At 36.9% G+C, this 22,602-nt stretch overlaps 1 protein-coding gene across 2 annotated transcripts in view; it reads left to right on the forward strand.

Moving 5' to 3' along the window:
• Positions 1 to 15,322, forward strand: part of mfas (midline fasciclin) — a 31,731-nt gene extending 16,409 nt beyond the window's left edge. Inside the window, exons 3-9 of one of the 2 annotated variants that reach the window (XM_017616913.1) lie at positions 1,003 to 1,325; positions 3,099 to 3,246; positions 10,976 to 11,164; positions 11,360 to 11,633; positions 11,740 to 12,208; positions 13,801 to 14,501; positions 14,569 to 15,322. In XM_017616913.1, coding sequence (XP_017472402.1) covers positions 1,003 to 1,325; positions 3,099 to 3,246; positions 10,976 to 11,164; positions 11,360 to 11,633; positions 11,740 to 12,208; positions 13,801 to 14,501; positions 14,569 to 15,045 — 2,581 coding nt within the window. In that variant the 3' untranslated portion in view covers positions 15,046 to 15,322. The remainder of the gene's footprint in view (positions 1 to 1,002; positions 1,326 to 3,098; positions 3,247 to 10,975; positions 11,165 to 11,359; positions 11,634 to 11,739; positions 12,209 to 13,800; positions 14,502 to 14,568) is intronic. The other variant, XM_017616914.1, reaches the window with a different exon arrangement.
• Positions 15,323 to 22,602: the final 7,280 nt, after the last annotated feature.

Below are 22,602 nucleotides of genomic sequence, written 5' to 3' on the forward strand. Positions count from 1 at the left end.
AAACTCAAATCCGCCCCTGTCTGCTTATGTTTAAAAATTACTAACAACTTCTAGAAGTTTTCTACTCTATTTATTTAATTATTTCCTACATATATATGTATGTATTTTTTTTATTTGCGCAAATTTCTATGCTTCAGAGAAAAATAATATGTCCATAAAACGGCAGCAGAAACATTCTTTTTGGTATTTTAGTATTTGTCAAATATTTATTCAACGCACAACATCCGATTTATTTATATTTGTTTAAGTTGACCTTTTTTCACAATGTTGTTGGTATATGTTGGTACTATTATCACTTCGATTGAAAATTGCGAAGGAACATATTTTTTTTGGTTCGCATTAAAATTTGTGTGCAATCGATTTTATATACATAAATATGTACATACACATTTCTTCTTAATAAGCAAAAAATCGTAAACTCTTTATTATTTTGCCAAATAGTTAGCCATTATAGCGTCTTTCTGTCACATTGTTTTGCAACTTGAATATTCCGGCTGTGGTTTCGTCTTAATATGGCAATCACGTTTATGTATCTGGAATACATAATATTCACAATTTTTTTTTATTTATTGAATAACCCATCAAATTAACCCAAAATATCATTTAAAATATTCTGGTCACATAACTTTCCACACATTACATATATACACACATATGCATTTGTATAAATGAGGTTTCAAATTAAGAATTGACAGATTACTGCAAACGAGAAGTAAATGCATTTAGTATAGGTTAATAAAGTATAGAGAACGCTATTCTTGGTAAATTCACTACATATTTTCAGCCGACTTAAATTTTGTTGGAGAGTTGTACATATATTGGTCTCGGCAAACAATTTTCACTATTTTTTTTGATTAATTTTCTTAATACATACATACATGCATACAAAGTCACATAAATACATATTCATAAATAAGCATATTTAATTGAAAATAACATAAAAACGCTTTTTTCATTTAATACAATAACTACATACTTACTTACTTACTCGTATATCCGTAGTTTTGCTCATCTACATCATATCACAACACCGTTGCAACACCGCCTCTTACAACCCATACCATTAGTACCATTCGCACCAATGCCACCACCACACACACCCGCTGTCGATACTCGTACACAAATAGTTGATATTGTTGAACCACATGCGCAAGCATCTAATGGATATTCACAATTTTGGAAAAACTTTGCTAACCCAAATCCTCTAAATCTGGCTTATAGAAATTTCGATGAAGACACCGATTTCGTACCACTCGAGCAACAACAACAGCGACAATCACAACAGGCACGTGCTGGTACACTGGATCTGAGGGACAAACCGTTTGGTAAGTAGTGAAAAAATTAATTTGTTTGGTTAAGTAAGAAAAAAATGTCTATATTTGACGACCAATATGTATAAATATAAATTCGAACGGTATCAAAAAAGTCGAATTTAGCCTGTTCCCGTACTCCAGGATTTAGTCAGAAATAGTCCGAAGTAGTCTGGAAGATTTGACTTAACTTTGTTTTTTTATCACGGACCGAGAATGCGTCGCAGTTTTGGTTTATTCTGTCCGAAAACAAAATTTAATGCCACAATATATTTAATGCCAGAATATTGAGAGCAGTTTGAACGGGAAGAAAATGAACTTTTAGATCGACCATTTATGAATAAATTTTAAATTTTCTGTGCAAGAAAAGTTCGTGTCTTAAGTAATTCGTTGACTTTATTTGCACCATTATCTTGCAATTCTTTTTCAAATAATTTTGATATTCAAAAACTTCAAACTAGTGGAACGCTCCGAAAAAAAATTGTCTCGCTTCCGTTCTCCGTGAAGAGTTCAAAGAAGATTTGTTCTCGTTTCGTTCTTTGAGAGAATTTTCCTTTGATTTTTTTTCCGTTTTGTTCTTGGCCAAAACGTTCCGGAGACTGTTTTTCCCATTGTGTCATCTTAGAAATATTCCTCCAAGTATTGCTCGCATTTCGTTCTTTTTGGTAACGTTCCACACAATTTTGTTCTTATTTATTTCCCATTGAGAACGTTCTCGACAGTTTTGTTCTCATTTCGGTTTTGGTTTTGAAGCGTCCTTAAGAACAAAGCCTTTTATTCTCGGTTCCTGCTTTTTATCGAATACGCTATGCAACTAAAACTGAAACATTTCAAAACACATGCAAATTTTAATCTACTCACAAAACTATGGACCAAATATTATAAAACTGTGTTTTAATTTTCCTTCAGGATTTCTTTTAGAAGGACTTTGAGATGTACCCACACTCTAAAAAGTTCATGTAAAACGACTACAGAAAAGTGTTTATTTTACAACCAGAATCTGTGTAAATATGTATGTATACTCAAAAGATGTTCAAGATTTGATTTTTAACATGAGATTTAAAAAAAACCCACATGAAAATTGCAATAATTATGAAAGTAAAAATACATTTTTTACTAATAATAAACATTACGTGTTCATATTTATTCAATTTTAAAAAATGTTTGTGTAATTTTGCTCTACGCGACAAATTAAGTATGTGAAGGTAAACAGCCTCGGTGTAATTTTATTATACGGTGTGTAAATTTGCACACATTAGGAGAGGAAACTCGTTACCTCTCTGCATACACGTAAATTTTATGTGTAAAGTGTGAATTAAGTACAATAAATGTTCAGAATTCAACAAACAAATTTGAAATTTTTTCTACGCCACACATATGATAAGTAAATGTAAGCAAGCAGTGTTTAATTTAATTAACATATATGCATATTTACCGCATTAATTAAGGAAACTGGTTACCTTTCTTAATATGCGCAAATTTAAACAAAAATTTTTTAGAGTGTAGTTCAAAAAAATATTTAAAAAATTTAGTGAAATTTAGAATAACTATATGGGTATAAGAAAACAGATAAAATTTTCTATAACGAAGCACAATTAACTTTTTGCTGCACAAGGACGAACAGGTTTCACTGCAACTAATAAAGTTAGAAGAACGAAGTACTATAATGCGAAGTACATATTTGACATAAGTGGGCGGGCCACACCCAGGCTTAATATTTAATATAAACATTTACTTGAGTACATTCGCGTACATATTCTATACCATTTATGTATCGTTATTTTACAGATGTGGATGTGGTGACAAGCGAGGTTAATGGCGGCAACCAAGGCCCTGGTTTGTTTTTCCAACAAACCTTCCCCTTCGGCAGTGATATATTTAATCCATTTGTCGGTTTTGGATTTGGCGGTTCCCCGCGACAACAGTGGTGGAAAGGGTAAGTTGATTTTAACATAGAACAAAGAAATATAATGAGTTAATTAATAAGTATATGACAAGAGGTATCTATAAACGGTTTTATCGCGAAAGTAAAAAAAAAAAATTCTTCTTCTTCTTGAATAACGCTGAAACCGCCTAAGTAATGCCTGGTTTTTATTATGTTATATGTGACGTCAAGTGTTGTCAAAATAAGAAAAATTTTAATTACGTCCGCTCATATACATACATATGCAAAATGGCAGCTAAGTGATAACGGCCTTTAAGCGATCTAGGCCGACTCTAACAAAGTACGCAATACGCTTCTCTTGTGTCAACTGACGCAATTGAATCGGTTAATAACCAAAGGGAGTAAATCAGTATTTTTTCGATATGAAAATTTTTATGCATTTCGGTTCGTTTAAGCTCTGTTGAACTGCATCAAATTTGCCGGATCAAAAAAATTCTGACTTATACCCTTTTGTTATTAAACGATTTAATTGGAAATATCAAGTGCAGAGAAGTAATATCTCCAACTGATCTTACCAACGCAGAGGAGGCCTTTCTCTATGTCTATATTGTTGTAAAGCTCATACAGCGTTTTACCGTCTGCGGTATTCGCCAACGCGTAAATACCCGTAAATCTTCCGTAGAATGCAGGTTTATAGAACATTCCATCTCAATATAAAAAGGTTCATGTTTAACGTCCCTCAAATTTTGCATTAACTTTTCTTTTTTTTTTGGTGGCGGATATAAAAAAAAAATATTAGAACATTGTTTGTGTGAAAGGAAATGCGAAAGATCTTCCATAAAAAAAATTTGCAAAAATTAACGTAAATTCTATGCCACTTGGAGGGCTAAACCCTGCACACCCAACAGTTTTCTACAAACTCTTAACAAAACATTTAAATTTTAATGATATGATTTATATTTCTGAATGAAATAAATATATTAAAAAAAAATAAAATTAAAACTCAAAAAATCGGATAAACTTACCATAAACATGTGTTGTTTTGTAAATATTTTTAGTGAGTACTCCACCGACCTTTGCACAAAGCTAAATTTCGAAAGAAAGCGAGTTAAGGTCTTTCAATTTAAGTAAACGATAAGTATACATATATGTAAATTCAATTCAAATAATGGTAGTTTTCATAGAAGCCTTAGTTTTGTATCAACAGTCTTGATAATCAATATTGAAAGATACCGTGAAACTATGACTTCTTCGCTACAACTACAAATATAAAAACAAACCACTTACTTGTAACAAAATGGCACGTATTTAAAATAATGAGTTGCATGCAATCAAATATGAGACGAACTACTAAGTGTGTATAAATTTGTTGCAATTATTTTTTCAATGAAGCTTCCGTGTTATTTTAACAACGCTTTTATTTTATTTTATTTTGACAAATTTTATGGCACAGAGTATTTGAACTGAATCCAAGCTCACGTACCTACTCATTTACTTAAAAAAGCCCTAAAGCTAGAGTATGCATTTTCAAATCACCAAACAACAAAAAATTTACTGCTCTCAGTCATGACCACACTCACATTAAAAAATACGACTTATTTATTTCGGATATTATATCCATTAAAATAATTGCTTTTATTGCATTGCTAATTTTAATAAAATTATAGTTCGACTTGCACACAAATGCAGGTACATACATATTTCTTTCAATAAATGTGCAAATATTCCTCATAAAAACTTTCATTTGTTGAAGTAATCTCACCGTTCGATCGCTAAAACGAAACTCAGAGAGAAATTAAGCAAATATAAAAACTTAAAAGTAAATAACAGTAATACGCCAATATTTGTTTAGCATAGCAAAAAGGTAAATAAATTAATACAAATAGCAGAAAGCTGAAATTTATACAAATAACAGAAAGCAGAAATTCACAACCACTACAAAAAAGTCCAGCATTGAATGCTGTTCATTGACATCCAAGCGAGACAATTTCGTTGTTTGTCGGTTCATACATATATGCACGTAAGTGTGTGTGTTTGTATGCAATTGGTAAAGTGAAATCGTTCATAGACAATTTACACATTTTTCATAACTCATCGGGGCAATCATGATGCATGAATAGAAAAAACAGAACCTATTTACTGCCGGAAAAGATGGAGTGTCTGATGGAGGCTTTTTGCGTGCGTATCGCATTAAAAATGCTTTCATGCAATCAAAACGAGAGATCAACTAAATTGCTTCCTTCATTTCAATTAGAGTCAAACCATTTCATTGCGCAGTGGGATCAGTAATTTTATTTGCGGGCCCATAGATGGCACCGCAGCTTTGTGAGCTTTGGGACCATAATATGCATAAGTCATTAAGTATGAAGTTTGTCTGCCTTTAGAACACTGTAGAATATTTTTTTTTTTAATTTTTATTGTTGCTGTCTATCATTCAGTTAGCTCCCCACCCTCTGTTTGTACCCCTTTTAGTTGGCACAAACTATTAGCGAATATACTGTATGTATTCAAATGTACGCGCGTGTGTGTCAACATTGTGGTAAAACAATGACTCTGCTGTTAGGTGGCTACATATGTATTTAGCTTCAATACGCCACTTTAAGCCTAACCGGCAAATTTTCTACTTTCGCGCGAGTTCGTGAAATTTCTATTAACTAATGGTTGGCACTCCACCCACTCATTACGGCCAGCATTGACATGCAAGTTGTCAGCTTTCATTTAAATTTCTTTCTAAATGTATATGTATAAGTTTACTACAAGTGCATACATATATGCAAGCATATGTACATACATATATACATCCATACATACCTTTAAATGCGTATATACCCCTCTTGGAAAATAAGGAAAGTTTCCACTTGGAGTAAAATGGAAATATTCCGTATTACTTCGTGAGGAAATTCCGACGAAGTTTTAAAATTTTACAATTTCATAATTTAAATGGATTTTTACAAAGGACCTGGCTCGGGTCTGTACTCCAAGGGCCTTTAAATAAGGCAATCATAGCTTCTGCCTGATAACTTCAGCGTTTTTCAGGCAGAGATATTTGCCATGGAGAAGGTGGCTTGTCTCAAACATTAGTCTTCAGAATGGTAAGGTCGAAAGTACTTCGGAAATGTCGTGCAACGCTGGCTTTACTGAGTCACGCCAAAAACCTCTCTCTGCTGGGTTACTGGACATAGCAATATAGAAGGGAACGAAATGGCCGATGAGATGGCTAGACACGGCTCGGAAATGCAAATTAGCAAAGCAAATAACTCCCTATTTCAACCGATTTATTCTCTGCTAAGGGGGATTGAAGAATACACCCCAGCCGCAACCAATGACCTGGATCAATCGTGACGACTGTGAGATCTCAAAATCCTTGTGGCCGAAACTCAATAAGAGTCGTACTAAGGAACTATTGACACTAAACCAATCTGCAGTAAGGGCGTCATCACATTGCACGGTGCTATAACACTAATGGTCCATCGATGGCGTATAAGCTTCCTCTGCAAAAGTTGTCGGTATCGGGATGAAGAGGAATCGATTCACCACTTCTAATGTCAATGCCCAGCTCTCCAGGCAAGGCTTCTCAAGCATTTGGGATCACGTTTTTTCAATAGCTTGGGGGAGATAGCAGAAGTGAAAATTTCGAACATCCAAGGATAGTGAATCGTTTGACAGATTTACCTCTTCCTGACACTCAAAGACGGCATTCACAACGAAAGAGTATTAAAAAATCTTTAGTTTGAACATTTATGTTTCCCTAGATTTTCTGCAATCAGTGAAAGGAAATACTTTCTCCCAATGACATCATGCGCCCCGATTGTCCAACAAAGAGGAATGTTTCTTTCATTCTGCGGAACGCTTTTTTAAAACATGGTTGAATACTCGCATTTCCTAAAGGGAATGTATGCAATAGTACCTTTATTCACAAAGGCCCTAACCAGTGTTACCAAACATGGGCTTTTCCTACCAAAACTGGTAGTTTTTTTTCCATTTGGTAGGTTGGTAGGCTTGATTGGATTTTGGTAGGTTTCGGAACAATGAGTAATAGTTATTTGAGAAAAATAGAAAATATGTACTTATCTCCAAACAGTTTAGCAACCTTTATTACACAAATATTTCACCGGTGTCTTCATATAATGGCGGCCACAAACATGTAAATATACCTGATTCCTAAGTACAAACGTATACCTTATTATTGCCAATATGCAATACGGACCTCCATATATCGTCACCTAAGGGTGAAAGGTGCCAAGTCCATTTTTTAAATTTTTCAAGAGAGAGGAAAAATCGATGTAGTTTCGTATTACCTGCCATTCTGCATTAAAAACTAAGCTTTGAAAAAAAAATGGACTTGGCACCTTTTCACTTTTAGGTAGCGATATAATTTATGGCGTACTTGGACCAAGATTCCAGAAAAGTCTGCCAATGGGCACGTACTCAACAACAACGTCATCGTAGAAGGTAAATGAGGCCAGAACAAATATTATATCGGACATTCAGGCAGCGTTAAAGGCCGGACATTCAGGTCAGCGGTGAACCACCTTAGAGCCCACAATAGCGTCACGCTGTGGAGGGTTCATGGACATGAAGGATTTGAAGGCAACAAAAGGGCCGACTGTCTCGCAAAGCGTGAAGCCAAATGCATTTTCACGGCCCCTAGCCTGCGGTACATCTAAAGGAGACACTGCAGACCTACTTAGGAGCTAGCTGGGAATAATCTCAAATTGCTGCCCACTGGCGGAAGTCAAAGGGAATAAGATAATCAAAGATATGCATAACTTTTTCCAGCAGGAACTGCGAAAGACACCTTGAACCTAGAACTAGGCAACCTGACAGCACACTGTAAGTTAACGTACCGTTTTAATTAAATGGGTCTTTGTGTAGAGACGGACTGTAGGGTTTGTCGGCTGGTGAAAGAAACCCATTATATGTGCCTGTCCACGGAGCATGAATCGTAGATTGATACACCTAGGAAAACGATTGCCTTCTCCATCTAAAATTTGAAACGCGGCCTCATCCAAAGCTCTGAGCTTTTCAAACAGCCTAAGGTTGAAGTGATTCCAATTTGGATTTAGCACAGCATATCTTCTTAGGTCGCAGCGCGGGTATCTTCGACGTAAAAATAATAATAATAATATCGTTACTAGACACGAATAAAGAGTTCGAAAAAACTCTTTGGGGAGTTCTGGGGAATACTGTTGCACTCGAAAATATACATAGTTGACCGCGTACATAAGTTTATGGGTCTTTCTTCGCTGTCAAAGAGGTTGATGCGCCTTTATTTGCCGTCACCTATGTTAAGAGTCTTTCTTCGCCGAAATTGATTTTACGCCTCTTTTTTCGCTATCAACTTTTGAGCTCGCGTCTTTATTCGTATCTGGTGACGATATGTATGTATGTGTAAAGAGACATATGTACATATGGATAAGTCTGTACAATAAAATGAATCGTTATATGCAGTTAATTTGTTTTTATTAATCTAGTTGTGTTTTAATTTTACTAAATGTTATGTTAACTATGTTTTTAAAAAATTTGATATTGAAAACAAATATTAAAACTCAAAAAAATGTTTGGTAGGTTTTGGTTGGTTATGGTAGGAAATTTTGGTAGGAAAAAAAATTTGTCTGAGGCAACGCTGGCCCTAACCAACACTTTTTTTTCGAAACTGCGTTTTTCACAGATTTTGGTAGGATATATTAAATACAATTTCACTAAAAATTTGAAAGTGCCAGTCCCAAAAAAAGGGAGTTATGTACATATGCATAATTTGATTTTTATAGTTTTTTGCTTCTCCTGTAGAATAAAAAATTTGTTGGTTAGGGCTTTTGCGAATTAAGGTATCTTGCTAATGCACTAATTCGCGTATATTTGACTATTATTATTGCACTTTGCCCGAATTCTTCGTTTGAACACAACAAGCAAACAACACAATTCGTAAACGCTTGTTCACTGCGAAAAATATACAAACAAAAGTTATTAATTAGAAACAATTGAAACAACAACTGGTCCTTAGTTTAGTTGCGTGCATTGGCCGGCCGGCAAATCGACACAGTGCTCAAATATACATGTATGTACATATGTACATATGTACATTTGTATATACTATACATATGTAGGTACATTCATATGTACATATGTATGGAAATATCTATGTACACATTTAACTATAATCGGATTTCTGAATTGCATTCTAGGTTAGCCTAGAATGATTGGAGGGTCCAACCTTCGCGCACATAGTTCAATATTTGTATGTATGGACGTACATATACCCGTTGTAATGCCCCTGCAGGGAAAGCTACTAGCTGTGAACTAGAATGCTACCAGTTTGCGTTTCAGTCCAACTAGTTCCCGTTTATACTTTTCCAATATTAGCGCTGGTACTTTTGACATGGCGGTGTCCTACGAGATGCCAATTGTCTGGCTATGCATCAGCGCGTACCAGTAGAAATACTAGTAACATCATAGCAGTTGGTGGGATAGTCTGCCAATTCATCTGCCCTGAAAGGGGTAAGTATGCCATTTTATTCGCGGCAATCCAACAGAGGCAATGGCCGACAGAGATAGTGTATTGTCCTGCCATTCCTGAGGTCTGAGGTTCAAGTACTCGGGCAGGGACATTTTTTCTCATTTTTAATGATTTTTTAATTTAGCGTTTTTATTGTAATTATATTTTGTTTAAAGTCCAACAAACCACGCGAGTCACTTCTCTTCTACGTCAATTGTTGCCAATTGAAAACGCCAACTGAACCCATGTATTTCTCCACCTTATCTTTCCAAGGCTCTTCCTCTTCCTACGCTACCACTTTAATACTTTCAGATCGCTTGCGTCCATTCGTAGGGCTTGGCCTAGCCAGTGGAGCAACTGTATTTAATTCGCTGTACTATATAGATGGCATTGTAAAGCGCATACAGGTCATCGTTCCATTTTTTGCGGCATCCGCCGTCGCCAACGAGCAAAGGTGCGTAAATACTTGAAATGGCAAGTGAGATAAAAAAAAATAGCTGCTTGACGAGGTATGAACGAGTAAGTCAAAGGCCAAGACTTTGTTTTTTTGCCACCAGTGTATATGTGAGTACACATATGTATGTACTAATTGTTCGATTAACATAGCGCAACCCAGTTGTGTATTTATAACACTCGTACTTACATATGTCACCGGTAGAAAGTTAATTAGTTCATAGCAATGAATTAATTACTGACTATGAGTAATCAGTTTGTTTTGAAAATTAGTTCAGCATTTAGAATTTTCACGGTCACAGCTATTATTTGTTATACATATACACAATATATTTACATAAGTATGTATGTATATGTACCTATATTGAAGTATTTAAATGCCGTTTAATCAAAACCACAAACATTTTGTTGCGTGGCATCTGTTAATGTAGGTTGTTGCTTGCTTATAAATATGTATGTATGTATAATGCAGTGGAAATTGCGCTTTTTGAAAGCTTGCCTATTGCTGCGCTACAAAAAAAAGCTTAAAGCAGAAATACATACCTGGGAAGTTATGTATATTTTCTGGTTGGTCTTTTCAAGAAAAACCAGAATCGAAATATGAAATTTGCCAAACACCCCCAAAATCTTGATTTACCGTTAAAAAACCGGGTTTTCATACTTTTGCGGAAAAAGTAAACTCTAAAAAGTTGATTTTCCTGCTTATTTTTGGACCACCCATATCATAATAAAATTTAATCTTATGACTGCACTACATATTTGCTTAGTAACTTTATTTATTCACTACCTAAATAAATATATAAATAATCCTATTAATAATCTATTTCGTAGTCCAAACGTTTGCATCGACAAGGAAGAGGACGAAAAGGTAATCGATTCCAAAGCCGATTCCACCAGCGATGAAGAGATTGCTCCAGGTGTTTCGGAGGTCGTTGACGTGAGACCCAGCATTTTCGGACAATATCAAATTAGCCTCAATTCATGTGTTGAGAAACACAACAAATACGTTTGTACTCGAATGTAAGTATTGAGTCTTTTTTTGCACATTGCTACACAAACCCCAGCTACACAAGATAAAAAAATAAACAGACAAGCGAAAAAGTCACGGTTGCAAGCCAAACTTTATTTTGTGAAATATGCCTATGAAGACTTTGTTTTACTAAATTCGCGTTTTCATGTACTTTTTCCACACCAAACAAAAAAAAAAAAAAACAGCTTAACCCAAAATGGCAAGAGGAAAACGGTTACCGTAACACGTCAGTGCTGTCATGGTTATGGACGTCCACGTAATGCCGACTTCGCAACGCCATGCGAGAAAATGGAAATTAAAAGCATCGACGAAACTGCAGCCGATATGGGAGCCAAAGAGTTCGTGGCGACTGCCAAGAATGCTGGCATAAGCGATGTGTTTGGCAAGAAAAACGTGACCATCTTTATGCCTTTGGATGCAGCTTTCAATGATTACCTCGAACAAATGCAAAGCGAAAATGTAAGTGGCGTATAAAAAAGAACGACGTCGTCATTCACTACTCTTCAGATGAGATAAAAACAGATTTACTAAACAATAATATATTTTTTTTATTTACTGTTTTTAGAACGCTGTTGAGCCTAAGGCCGATGGTACTATGATGAACTTATATAAGCGCCATATTGTGGATGGTGAAATCAGCTTGTATGATATGAGAAACGATCAATTGTTGAAGACTCAGCAACCCGATCAGTCCATACGTATTAACACCTTTGAGGTGCCACTCGCTTTGGGTGATGAACCTTACCGCTTTACAGCCAACTGCGTACCAATTGAGAAACATGATAAGCTCTCAGATCTGGGTATGATTCACACGTTGGGCGGTGTAATGAAGCCAGTAACCAAAAACGTTATGGATTTAATACGCGAACGTGCCGATATGTCGATTATGCGCACCGTACTCGAGACCACCAAGCTGAATGAGCTGTTAGAGGGTGAGAAACCAGTCACCATTTTTGTGCCGACCGATGACGCTTTCGACAAAGTGGATTCACATCTCCGACGTGCACTTAAGGAAGGCAAAGGCTGTGCTGCAAGTAAGTATTTACTTATACTTTAAGCAGAACAACATACTTATAAGCAAATTGCTTCGCTTGGTTTGGGCGTCCTTTATATCGCACCCTAAATCAAGAACAGTCACAACTCAAAAACATCCCAAATGTTCAGGAGAGGTCGTGCAAAAAAAACCAAAACAGTTTTAATGGATATTAGAAATTTGGTCTGCGAACCGTTTTATGGGAAAGAATTAATATTGCAAAATTTTTAGTTCCGACTGGGTGCGATACATCGAGATATAAGGGGAGTTCACGATCAGTAGCATTTAAGGTATACAGCTGCTACGTACCTAGCAATCAAGCACATATTTTGTTGCTTTTCCAACAACGAAATGCGTGCTAGGCTGCTGCGTAGCAACTTTACACCTAAAACGCTACTCATCGTGAACTCCGCTATTTCATCATGCTCTAAGATCCGATTATGTAAATTTCAATATGACGAAAAATTAAAAAGGCGGCAAAAAAAAATTTTAATTTCCTTTGAATCGAAATTATCCGTTTTGCAAAATTTTAAAGATCTTTAGTGAGAAAAAAATTATCTCTTCGAGACAAGAAATTGCTTTGCAAAAATACTTTCGACCCAGCTCATGATGAGGTTCCGAGCATGGAGACATGAAAGACAGTTTCGTAAACAGAGGACAAAATGTTGGTCTGGTAACTCTCTATTTGTGTTAAAGTTGAGCAATTTCTTCTGGGAACTCGCTTATCCTAAGAGAACTTTGGTGATCAGAAGGGTCTGAGAGCTCTTACTGCTTTATGGCCAACAATTTTGACCTAACTCAAGTCTTAAATAAATTTTTAATATGTTTTCTGTCAAATAAAAAAACAAACATCGTATCACTCTTCTTGATTTTGTTTTTATTATAAAAAATAACGTTTTATAAAAAATTGTATTTTAAAAATATTTGTATTATTTTGTGCATGAGCAGAAATTTGTAGTAAAATCGGCTCACACACATGTTCTTGCTCTTAATAAAAAACCACACACACTTTGCTATGAGCAGAGTTTGTTTTCCACATATCCCTACAAAAAGTGGGACTAGGTTAAATATAAGTACATGACCACGCTACCTTATAAAAATACTAGTGACCAAAATTGTTCAAATATGTATATGGAGAAAATATGATTACATTACCATTGTGATGTCATTGGACCTGCCCACCTCTGGTCTAACGTTGCATAACATGGGACCACCTAGACAACTGCTCCTTTTTGACCATGGACTGAACTTCAAAAGATTTTATATAAACCGTATATTTGATAATTTTTTAAGTTTTTTTTTTATTAAATGGCAAAATCTATTATGGGCCACGAAGAGATGGTGTTCAACAAATATATATCAGTGATCCTGGTGCATCCTGGTCCTTTTGCACAAACATACTTTAAAACTAAGTTCCAGTAGACCACGTGGGCATCAAATGCAATACATTAGTAGATATAAGTAATACAGAAAATCATAGATAGTTATATACTTAAGTACGTAAGGCTACAGAACAGATTATCAGCTCTTCCCCAGTATCTTAATCAATGTACCTATTACAATTTTCTCATAAAATTAACTTTGCATTTTCAGACATTTTAAAGAATCACATTCTCGATTTGACCTTCTGCTCTGTTGCCTCCATACCCGGTGCCAAGACTACCGCCTACAACGTGCTTGGTGAAGCGATGCGTTTCAATCGCAGCGACTCATCCGCTGGCAAATCAGAAGTTGCCGATTTGGTTGGTGAGCAGCCGGTCATCATCAATGGCATTGCGAAAATCATTGATGCGGACATAATGGGCACCAACGGCGTATTGCATGTGATTGATACCATTCTACCAACAATGTCTGCATTACCGCTATCGACATTGATGGAAGAGAAGAATGTTACCATATTTAAGCGGCTTCTTGAGGCCGCTGGATTGGATAACAGCTTCGATGACATGGATAATGTGACGGTATTCGCACCAACTGACAAAGCTTTGCAAGACACCAAATGGGCACAGCTGTTGGAAGAGTCACCGGAACAGTTGCGCAATAACGCTGAATTGATTGAATTCCTCAAATACCACGTCGTGCAACCGATGACAAAGACCTGCGACTTGTCAGATACCACCTTGCCCACTATTGCTGGTCCAGAAGTGCGTGTAAATCTCTACTCCACACATGCGCTCTTCTCGAATGTGATGAATCGTGCTACCGTCAATTGCGCGCGGCTGGTGCACTTCGATGATGAAAGCTGTGGTTCAGTGTTGCATCAAGTGGACAAACCACTGGAGGCACCAAAATTGGTAAGCAGTGAAATACCACCCGATGTAAAATAACTTATGTATTTAACTTCGTTTTGCCATTTTTAAGAATCTCTTGGAGTTCTTGGAATCCAATCCCATGTATAGCAAATTCCTCGAATTGGTGCGTGCCGCCAATCTAAGCAGCATCTTGACAAATGCCAGTGATAGCTACACACTGCTTGTGCCCAAGAACGACGTATTCGAGGAAGTCGCCGACTGGCAGACGACACTTACCAAAGATAAATCCGAACTAGAAGATCTGGTCAAGACACATATCGTAAATGATGTTGTCTGCTGTGCTGGTATTATACCGACCAAATGGCCATTTATGCGTTCGATTGAGACACTGAATGGCGCTCATTTGCGCATTACCCGCGAACGTCGCCCGAAGATCGCAAATGCTGGTGTGACCAAGTGTGATGCGATCGCCACGAATGGTATTGTGCACGAGATCAATGACATAATAGTTCCTGAAAAACGCCAACAGCGACCACAACCACAGTATCAGCCAGATGTGGAAAGTTTTGGTGATTTCTTCTTCTAAATACTTCACTTGGTCAAAACGTGCACGCATAAATACGTACATACATACATAGTTGGCTAAAAGTTTGTAAGAATTTACAGATGCTGTTTGATACTTTGAGAATAACTGATCAATTCTTGCAATAGCATTAATTAAGGAAAAGGAATTGACTTTACAAGTTTACTATTGCGATATTTTTTTTCTGTGTATTTATTTAATATAAAAAGTTTCTTATAATCTGATCTAATAAACATTCGAAATATATACAATACGACTTTTTTTAATAAATTATATTTATATACAATACATGTATTAAATCGAATTGTGACTGTTTACATTCGAATAACAATTAAATAAAATCTCTAAACTATATGGTTGTTTTCTCTTATTAATAAAAATGTCTAAGTTTTTATATTTAAAAAAATCATTAAAAACGTCATCAAACTCAATAAAATTTTAAAATATAAATTTTTATTCGCCAAAAAAAATTAAATAAACAAAAAAAAATAAACAAAAAACAATAATGATGCAGATAGGTCGATGATAGATTGAAATACAAAAAAAAATCTATTTTTGAATCGTTTCGAATCGGAAAAAAGTGATGGATGCGGAAGAAATCGTCAAAAAAATATAAATCGATCCCTCAAGGGCTTTTTCGAGTTGCAATCACAACTGCAGTGTTGCGCGAATTATTGAAGTATCACGTTCGGTGTGAATTTCTAGCAACGCGTTAAAGTTTGGCAGTTGCAACACTGTTGCAGATTTTCATTTCTTGGTCCTACTTAGGAAGAGGGTGAAACTATTTGAATTTTTTTTATTACAAAAGAGTAAAACATAACTTCAAAATTAACTGCTATTACAAGAGTGCTGAGGCTTTTGAGGAAATTCTTTTTTCTATGAAAGAAAATTTGTAAGAGCGTCAAGAAAAAAATATTCAAAAATTAACGGTAAGTCCTAACATCTTTAAACTTTCACATACTAAAATTCATTGGGTTACAAAACTGTTTGTTGTAGTATTACCCAAAATGATATACAGAGTTATTTTCAATAGGCATCCCTTTAAAATTTTGTAGATTTTTCCAGAGCATATAAATATGCATCAATTGAAGAAAATTCGAATGTTGATTCTCGAATTGTTTTAGATCGACTTACGAATCAAATTGGAACTAAATAATCTAATAGGAAGCGTCTGAGTAATCGATCTTCGATTTAAAAACGGCGTCTCTACCAGGCACTAGTCATCACACCCACATATCATCTAGGGAATTTATCAGACTAAAAATTGTGGGATCTAGTATAACCTTAGTAAATATTGTATGTATGCATATTAGGGTGATCCTAAATAAGTAAAGTCTGAATTTTAATGTTCTCACCCCAAGGCATTGTTCTATCGCGAAAAAATATAACCCTATTTTTTATTTTGAAATCAAAAAAAAAAAACATTTAGAGGTCGCTCAAAGCGCCCAAAGTTTTCCATGAATTTATATGGGATAAAAACACTTTTCGTAAAAATGGTATAGAATTCTTGAAAATTATTATTTTTCTATCGGAAAACTCCAGTTCTCTTCAGGCCACTTTATTTAAACATTTTGCGGTGCGGCTGCAAGCGGGCGTCGGTCTTGGATCAAGCGGCTCGGCTATATAAACCTGTATACGGTTAAAAGACCTGTATACGGTAAGAAAAAGAGCCTCGGCTGAGACCCCCTCTTTTGATGACGACCACGGCAAACGTTTAAAGGACTACGATACGAACTCCTATAAAAACAACAATGGTCACCTTCTGAGCGATGTCCACAACGTACTTACATTATGGAGGGAACACTTTTCCACATACTGAATGGTAGTAACACTGAGAGTTGTGCAGAAGACGAACCCGAACCCCCAGTCGATGATGACGGAGTCGATGCAGCACCACCAACAAACAACAACAACAACAAAGCTGCTGTGGCAGACAGCCTGACAGCTGAGCGATTCAAGTACGGCGGTGACGAGCTCATAAGGTGTATGCATCAACTATTATGCAGAATATGGTCAGATAAACGCATGCCCGACGACTGGAATTTAAGTGTGCTCTGCCCAATCCACAAGCAAGGCGACTACGCCATACGCGATAACTACCGCGGGATCAGCCTTCTAAGCATAAGGAACATGGCCTTATCGAGCGTATTGTGTGAAAGACTGAAGCCCACCGTTACCGAGCTGATTGGGCCTTATCAGTGTGGCTTTAGACCTGGCAAATCCCCCATAGACCCGGTAAAAGGAAAAGGATCGACACTCGCCATATATAGCACTAAAAGTAGTTGCCTATACGCCGCTAAACTGGGAAAGATCATTCCGAGCCGTTTGCTACTAAACGGGATTTCATCTAATTTCTTTAATCTGATGTTGTATAAGATAATAAGGGCTGCAGAACTGAACCGCTCAGAAACAATTTCAACACGAGCGCAGAATTTCTGGCGTACGCCGATGGCATCGACGTCAGCGGTAACAAGGGCAGCAAAGTGTGTTCTGCCTTTTCCAAGTTGGATAAGAAAGCAAAGCGATTAGGTCTGGTGGTCAACGAGGGAAAATGAAGTTTTTCTTGTAACTAACAAACAGTAAGCGCCACGGTCCATTTCTTTTCGTTTGGTCCATTGGTCCAATTCTTTTTAAAATGGTCCATTTGCCTTTTGGTTAGGTTATTATCACCCTTTCACTTCATGCAAGAGTTTCGCGTTTTCAATTTTTTCTATTTAGTTGATCGAAAAGATAATAAACATCTTGAAATTATTACATCTTGAAATTATAATTTAAAACTTTAAATAATATAATGTTAATAATAGTAGCAGCATACAAGCTCCCAAAGAGTTTTTGGTGAGTGTTGCTGGAGTGACAGTCCTTTACCAAATATAAACCTGGGTCGTTCCGATTACGTAGACCCGTCGTGGGAACGAATATACAATTGTAATGCACTTTGGATGCAATATAAAAAAAAATCGTTATAAAATCTGAATTGGCATATTTTCTTGATAAAGAGGAATACACTCCACTCAATTTCCCCATGTAATAAAAACTGGTCCATTTTTTACCATTTGGTCCATTTTTTGGTCCGAAAAATAAATTGGAAATGGCAAACGTGATAAGCGCATTCGCGCTTTGGTATCCACGTCACTGTTGACAGTTATAATTCCAAGATAGCAGAGAATTTCGTTTACTTGGGAACCATCATTAATAATAACTAGTATCGCCCAGTTGTCGAAATGCGACATTTTTTCATACACTTGTAAATTTTGCTTATCACCAATATTGAACGGGACCAAAATCCTTTCCCGGTACTCCCGATAAAACCGCAACCTCCGAAAATTAAGAAAATCTTCCTTAAAAAATTTTTATGAGAAATGCACTTTTTATATTTTACTGGGACGAAAACGAACAGCAAAGCAAAACAAAATAATCGGAGGATGCCAGATCTTTCATACAATTTTTTTATTTAAAATTAATTTCCAAGACATGTGAACTTTTAACCGACTTCCAAAAAATGAGGAGGTTATCAATTTGTCGGAATATTTTTTTTTTTTATGTATGTTACCGCATAACCACCTCGTGAGCCGATTTCGATAATTCTTTTTGCCTCGGAAAGGTAGTGTCTCAGGGGTGGTCCCATACTAATCTGGTTTAGATCCGATCATTGGATCATGAAATATATATATATATATATTTTTTTTAGGTCGGTTTTTTTTTGCTAAAAATTACTTGTGCCCGCGGTACAATTCTGAAAAACGGCGGGATTAGCGGGTTCGGAAGTTAAAAATTTAATTTCGGGATGGGCGGGATCGGGACTTAATATTTAGTCCCATGCCCATCTTCACTTTCAATCCCTGCGTCACCTAACGGAAGAAAAACACACTCATCTTTTCAAAAATCATTACACACAATAACAATCGTTCAATGCGATTTAGAAATTTGGTAGAAAATGGTACCGTTTGAATAATTCTTGCTATTTTATATGTATTATAGGCGGTGCCACGCCCCCTTTTCCATTATTCACCACTTTTCGGCTTAAAGTACGGTATTAATAGCATATGTGGCTGTGTCGAATTTCAGGACGTTAGCATAAGCGGTTCCAGGGAAAAGAGATAGGAGCATTTCAGTTTGTATGGGAGGTGCCACGCCCCCTTTTCCAAAATCTACTAGCTTTCGCCGTAAGTACGGTGTTGACAACATATGTTGCTGTGTCAAATTTCAGGACGTTAGCATAAGCGGTTCCAGAGATAAGCGATGTAAAATTTCAGTTTGTATGGGCGGTATCCNTTTTATTTAAAATTAATTTCCAAGACATGTGAACTTTTAACCGACTTCCAAAAAATGAGGAGGTTATCAATTTGTCGGAATATTTTTTTTTTTTATGTATGTTACCGCATAACCACCTCGTGAGCCGATTTCGATAATTCTTTTTGCCTCGGAAAGGTAGTGTCTCAGGGGTGGTCCCATACTAATCTGGTTTAGATCCGATCATTGGATCATGAAATATATATATATATATATTTTTTTTAGGTCGGTTTTTTTTTGCTAAAAATTACTTGTGCCCGCGGTACAATTCTGAAAAACGGCGGGATTAGCGGGTTCGGAAGTTAAAAATTTAATTTCGGGATGGGCGGGATCGGGACTTAATATTTAGTCCCATGCCCATCTTCACTTTCAATCCCTGCGTCACCTAACGGAAGAAAAACACACTCATCTTTTCAAAAATCATTACACACAATAACAATCGTTCAATGCGATTTAGAAATTTGGTAGAAAATGGTACCGTTTGAATAATTCTTGCTATTTTATATGTATTATAGGCGGTGCCACGCCCCCTTTTCCATTATTCACCACTTTTCGGCTTAAAGTACGGTATTAATAGCATATGTGGCTGTGTCGAATTTCAGGACGTTAGCATAAGCGGTTCCAGAGATAAGCGATGTAAAATTTCAGTTTGTATGGGCGGTATCCCGCCCCTTTTGAAAAATCTTCCACTTTTCGCCGTAAGTACGGTATTGACAACATATGTTGCTGTGTCAAATTTCAGGACGTTAGCATAAGCGGTTCCAGAGATAAGCGATGTAAAATTTCAGTTTGTATGGGCGGTATCCCGCCCCTTTTGAAAAATCTTCCACTTTTCGCCGTAAGTACGGTATTGACAACATATGTTGCTGTGTCAAATTTCAGGACGTTAGCATAAGTGGTTCCAGAGATAAGCGATATGAGAATTTCTGTTTGTATGGGAAGTGTCATGCATACTTTCCCAGTACCTACCATTTTTCACCACCACCTATGCATCTGTGCTAAGTTTCAGTTCCCTAGCATAATTGGTTTTAGAGATTTAGTGGTTTTCACATATGTCAGATGCCACGCCCCCTATGTATCGGGATTAACATTTCTGGATTAGAGGAAGTTATATCCTTTAAATCGGTGTATGTTTCATTGAAATTGAGCGAACGGTGCCTTCAAAAAAGGGATTGCAAAATTTTCATGTGGCGTATTTATATATCTATAGATAATAATAGATTGGCGCTTACACACATGTTAGTGTCTGACCGAGCTTCTCCTCCGATTTGTGGTGTGCGCCTTGATGCTGTCACAAAAGGGGAGGGACCTACAGTCTTACGCCGACTCCGAACTGCGACTGTATTTTTACGAGAAGCTGTTTTTCATGGCAGAAATACACTCGGAGATTTGCCGTTGCCTGCCGAGGGGCGACCGCTGTTAAGAAAAAACCTTTTTTCTAAATTTGTTTGCGATGTTGCTTTGACCAGGGTTTGAACTAGAGATGGGCGTGGGATAGCGGGACCCGCGGGACCCTCGGTACTGATTTAAAATTGGCCGGGACGGGCGGCATCGGGAAGATCTGTAAAAATATGGCGGGCGGGACGGGACCCAAATCCTTTCCCGACACTGCCGATAAAACCGCAACCCCCGCAAATTCATAAAATCATAATTAAAAACGATGTTTAAAATATGCACTCCTAATGTTTCATTGAGACGAAAACGAACAGCAAAGCAAAACAAAATCGAAAGATGCCAGATCTTTCATTATTATTATTTGAAATTAATTCGAAAGACATGAACATTTTTATCAACCTTCGATCGGTTTGTGAACCACGCCACACACGTTGAAATCTCAACCGTCGTTTGTAGCCTGCTTTAGAGATATATATCGGGACCCGCGGTACAACTTTGAAAAACGTCGGGATGGGCGGGTTCGGGACTTAAAAATCGAATTTCGGGATGGGCGGGATCGGGATTAAATATTTAGTCCCGTGCCCATCTCTAGTTTGAACCCAGGCGTACCAGGAGTGAAAGCGCGCACTGCTTACCACTACACCACAGCGGCCGCCCAGCAGCGGGGAACCAGCATTAACACCGATAATAATATGAGCATCGAAATCCAAGAGTAGGCAATTCAGGAGTAATGGCCACGCCAGAATAAGGGACAAGAGAATTGGGAATATGTATTAATTCGCACATCGTTTGAGTAAAGTAGGCGTCCAGACAATAAACTTTTTTCGAAAATCTAAAGACTGCGATGAAGACAATGAGTTAAGTGTAAATATATTAGTAAAAAGTTGTAAAGGTATTGCTTCAGGATCTAAAAATTAACTCGTGTGAACCCCAAGTATGCCGCCAAAAAGAATACCTGATTTTTGTTTGCAAACGAAACACCTTAATTGTGGCGTATCTTTGCATAACGTACGCCACTTCCTTCGCATACTTTTGCGGTATTGACGTACGAGTACGCATCAGATGGGACTATAAAGTCCGCTCTCGACATACGAAAACCACACTCTATAAGTCACTCATCATGCACGTCCTGGTACATATATGTCGCAAAATGCATGGACTGTGACAACATCCGATGAGGCGGCTCTAAGAATATTCTAGAGAAAGATTTTGCGGAGGAGTTACGGGCCTTTACCCATTGGCGATGGCGAGTACGACAGACGATGGAACGATGAGTTGTATAAGCTTTACAACGACATGGACATAGTGCGGCCAATTAAAATACAACGGCTACGCTGGCTTGGTAATGGCGTGCAAATGGACAGAAGTCCCCACTGCGATGGCAGGTCCAAGTGGAGAAGGACTAGGCGTCAGTTGGCGCAGAAAAGAAACGACTGGCGGGCTGTTTTGGACTCGGTCGAAATTACTTAGGCGGTTATAGCGCCAAATAATTATAAGAAGAAAAACTTTGTGTATTTACTCAAGCGAGTAACGGTCTAGAACCATCAGCAATGTATTTCTAGTCTGGAAAAAGATTCAGTTGGTTATTTTTATGTAACATTAGCTTTCAGCACTTGGACAGATATGGGAACATTGTACTTTCTCTCAAAACAAAACTTTTTAGTTTTTCCAGAATATAAGTCAAAGAAATGCCAAAAAGTTTAAATTTTGGCTGAATTTCTTTATTCATTCTGAACGTTTGGAATAAACTTTTTTGTTTACTTATTCTTTAGAACGTTCCTGATGATATGTTAACGTATATTTCAAAAGCATTCTGTTTATTCCGGCTGTGAAATGGGATTATCCGGAATGTATAAAGAAACGCAGCCTTTGTGT

The sequence above is a fragment of the Rhagoletis zephyria genome, unplaced genomic scaffold (genome assembly GCF_001687245.7).
Source record: "Rhagoletis zephyria isolate East Lansing unplaced genomic scaffold, Rhagoletis_zephyria_1.1 Rzeph_scaffold_01297, whole genome shotgun sequence".
NCBI lineage: Eukaryota > Metazoa > Arthropoda > Insecta > Diptera > Tephritidae > Rhagoletis > Rhagoletis zephyria.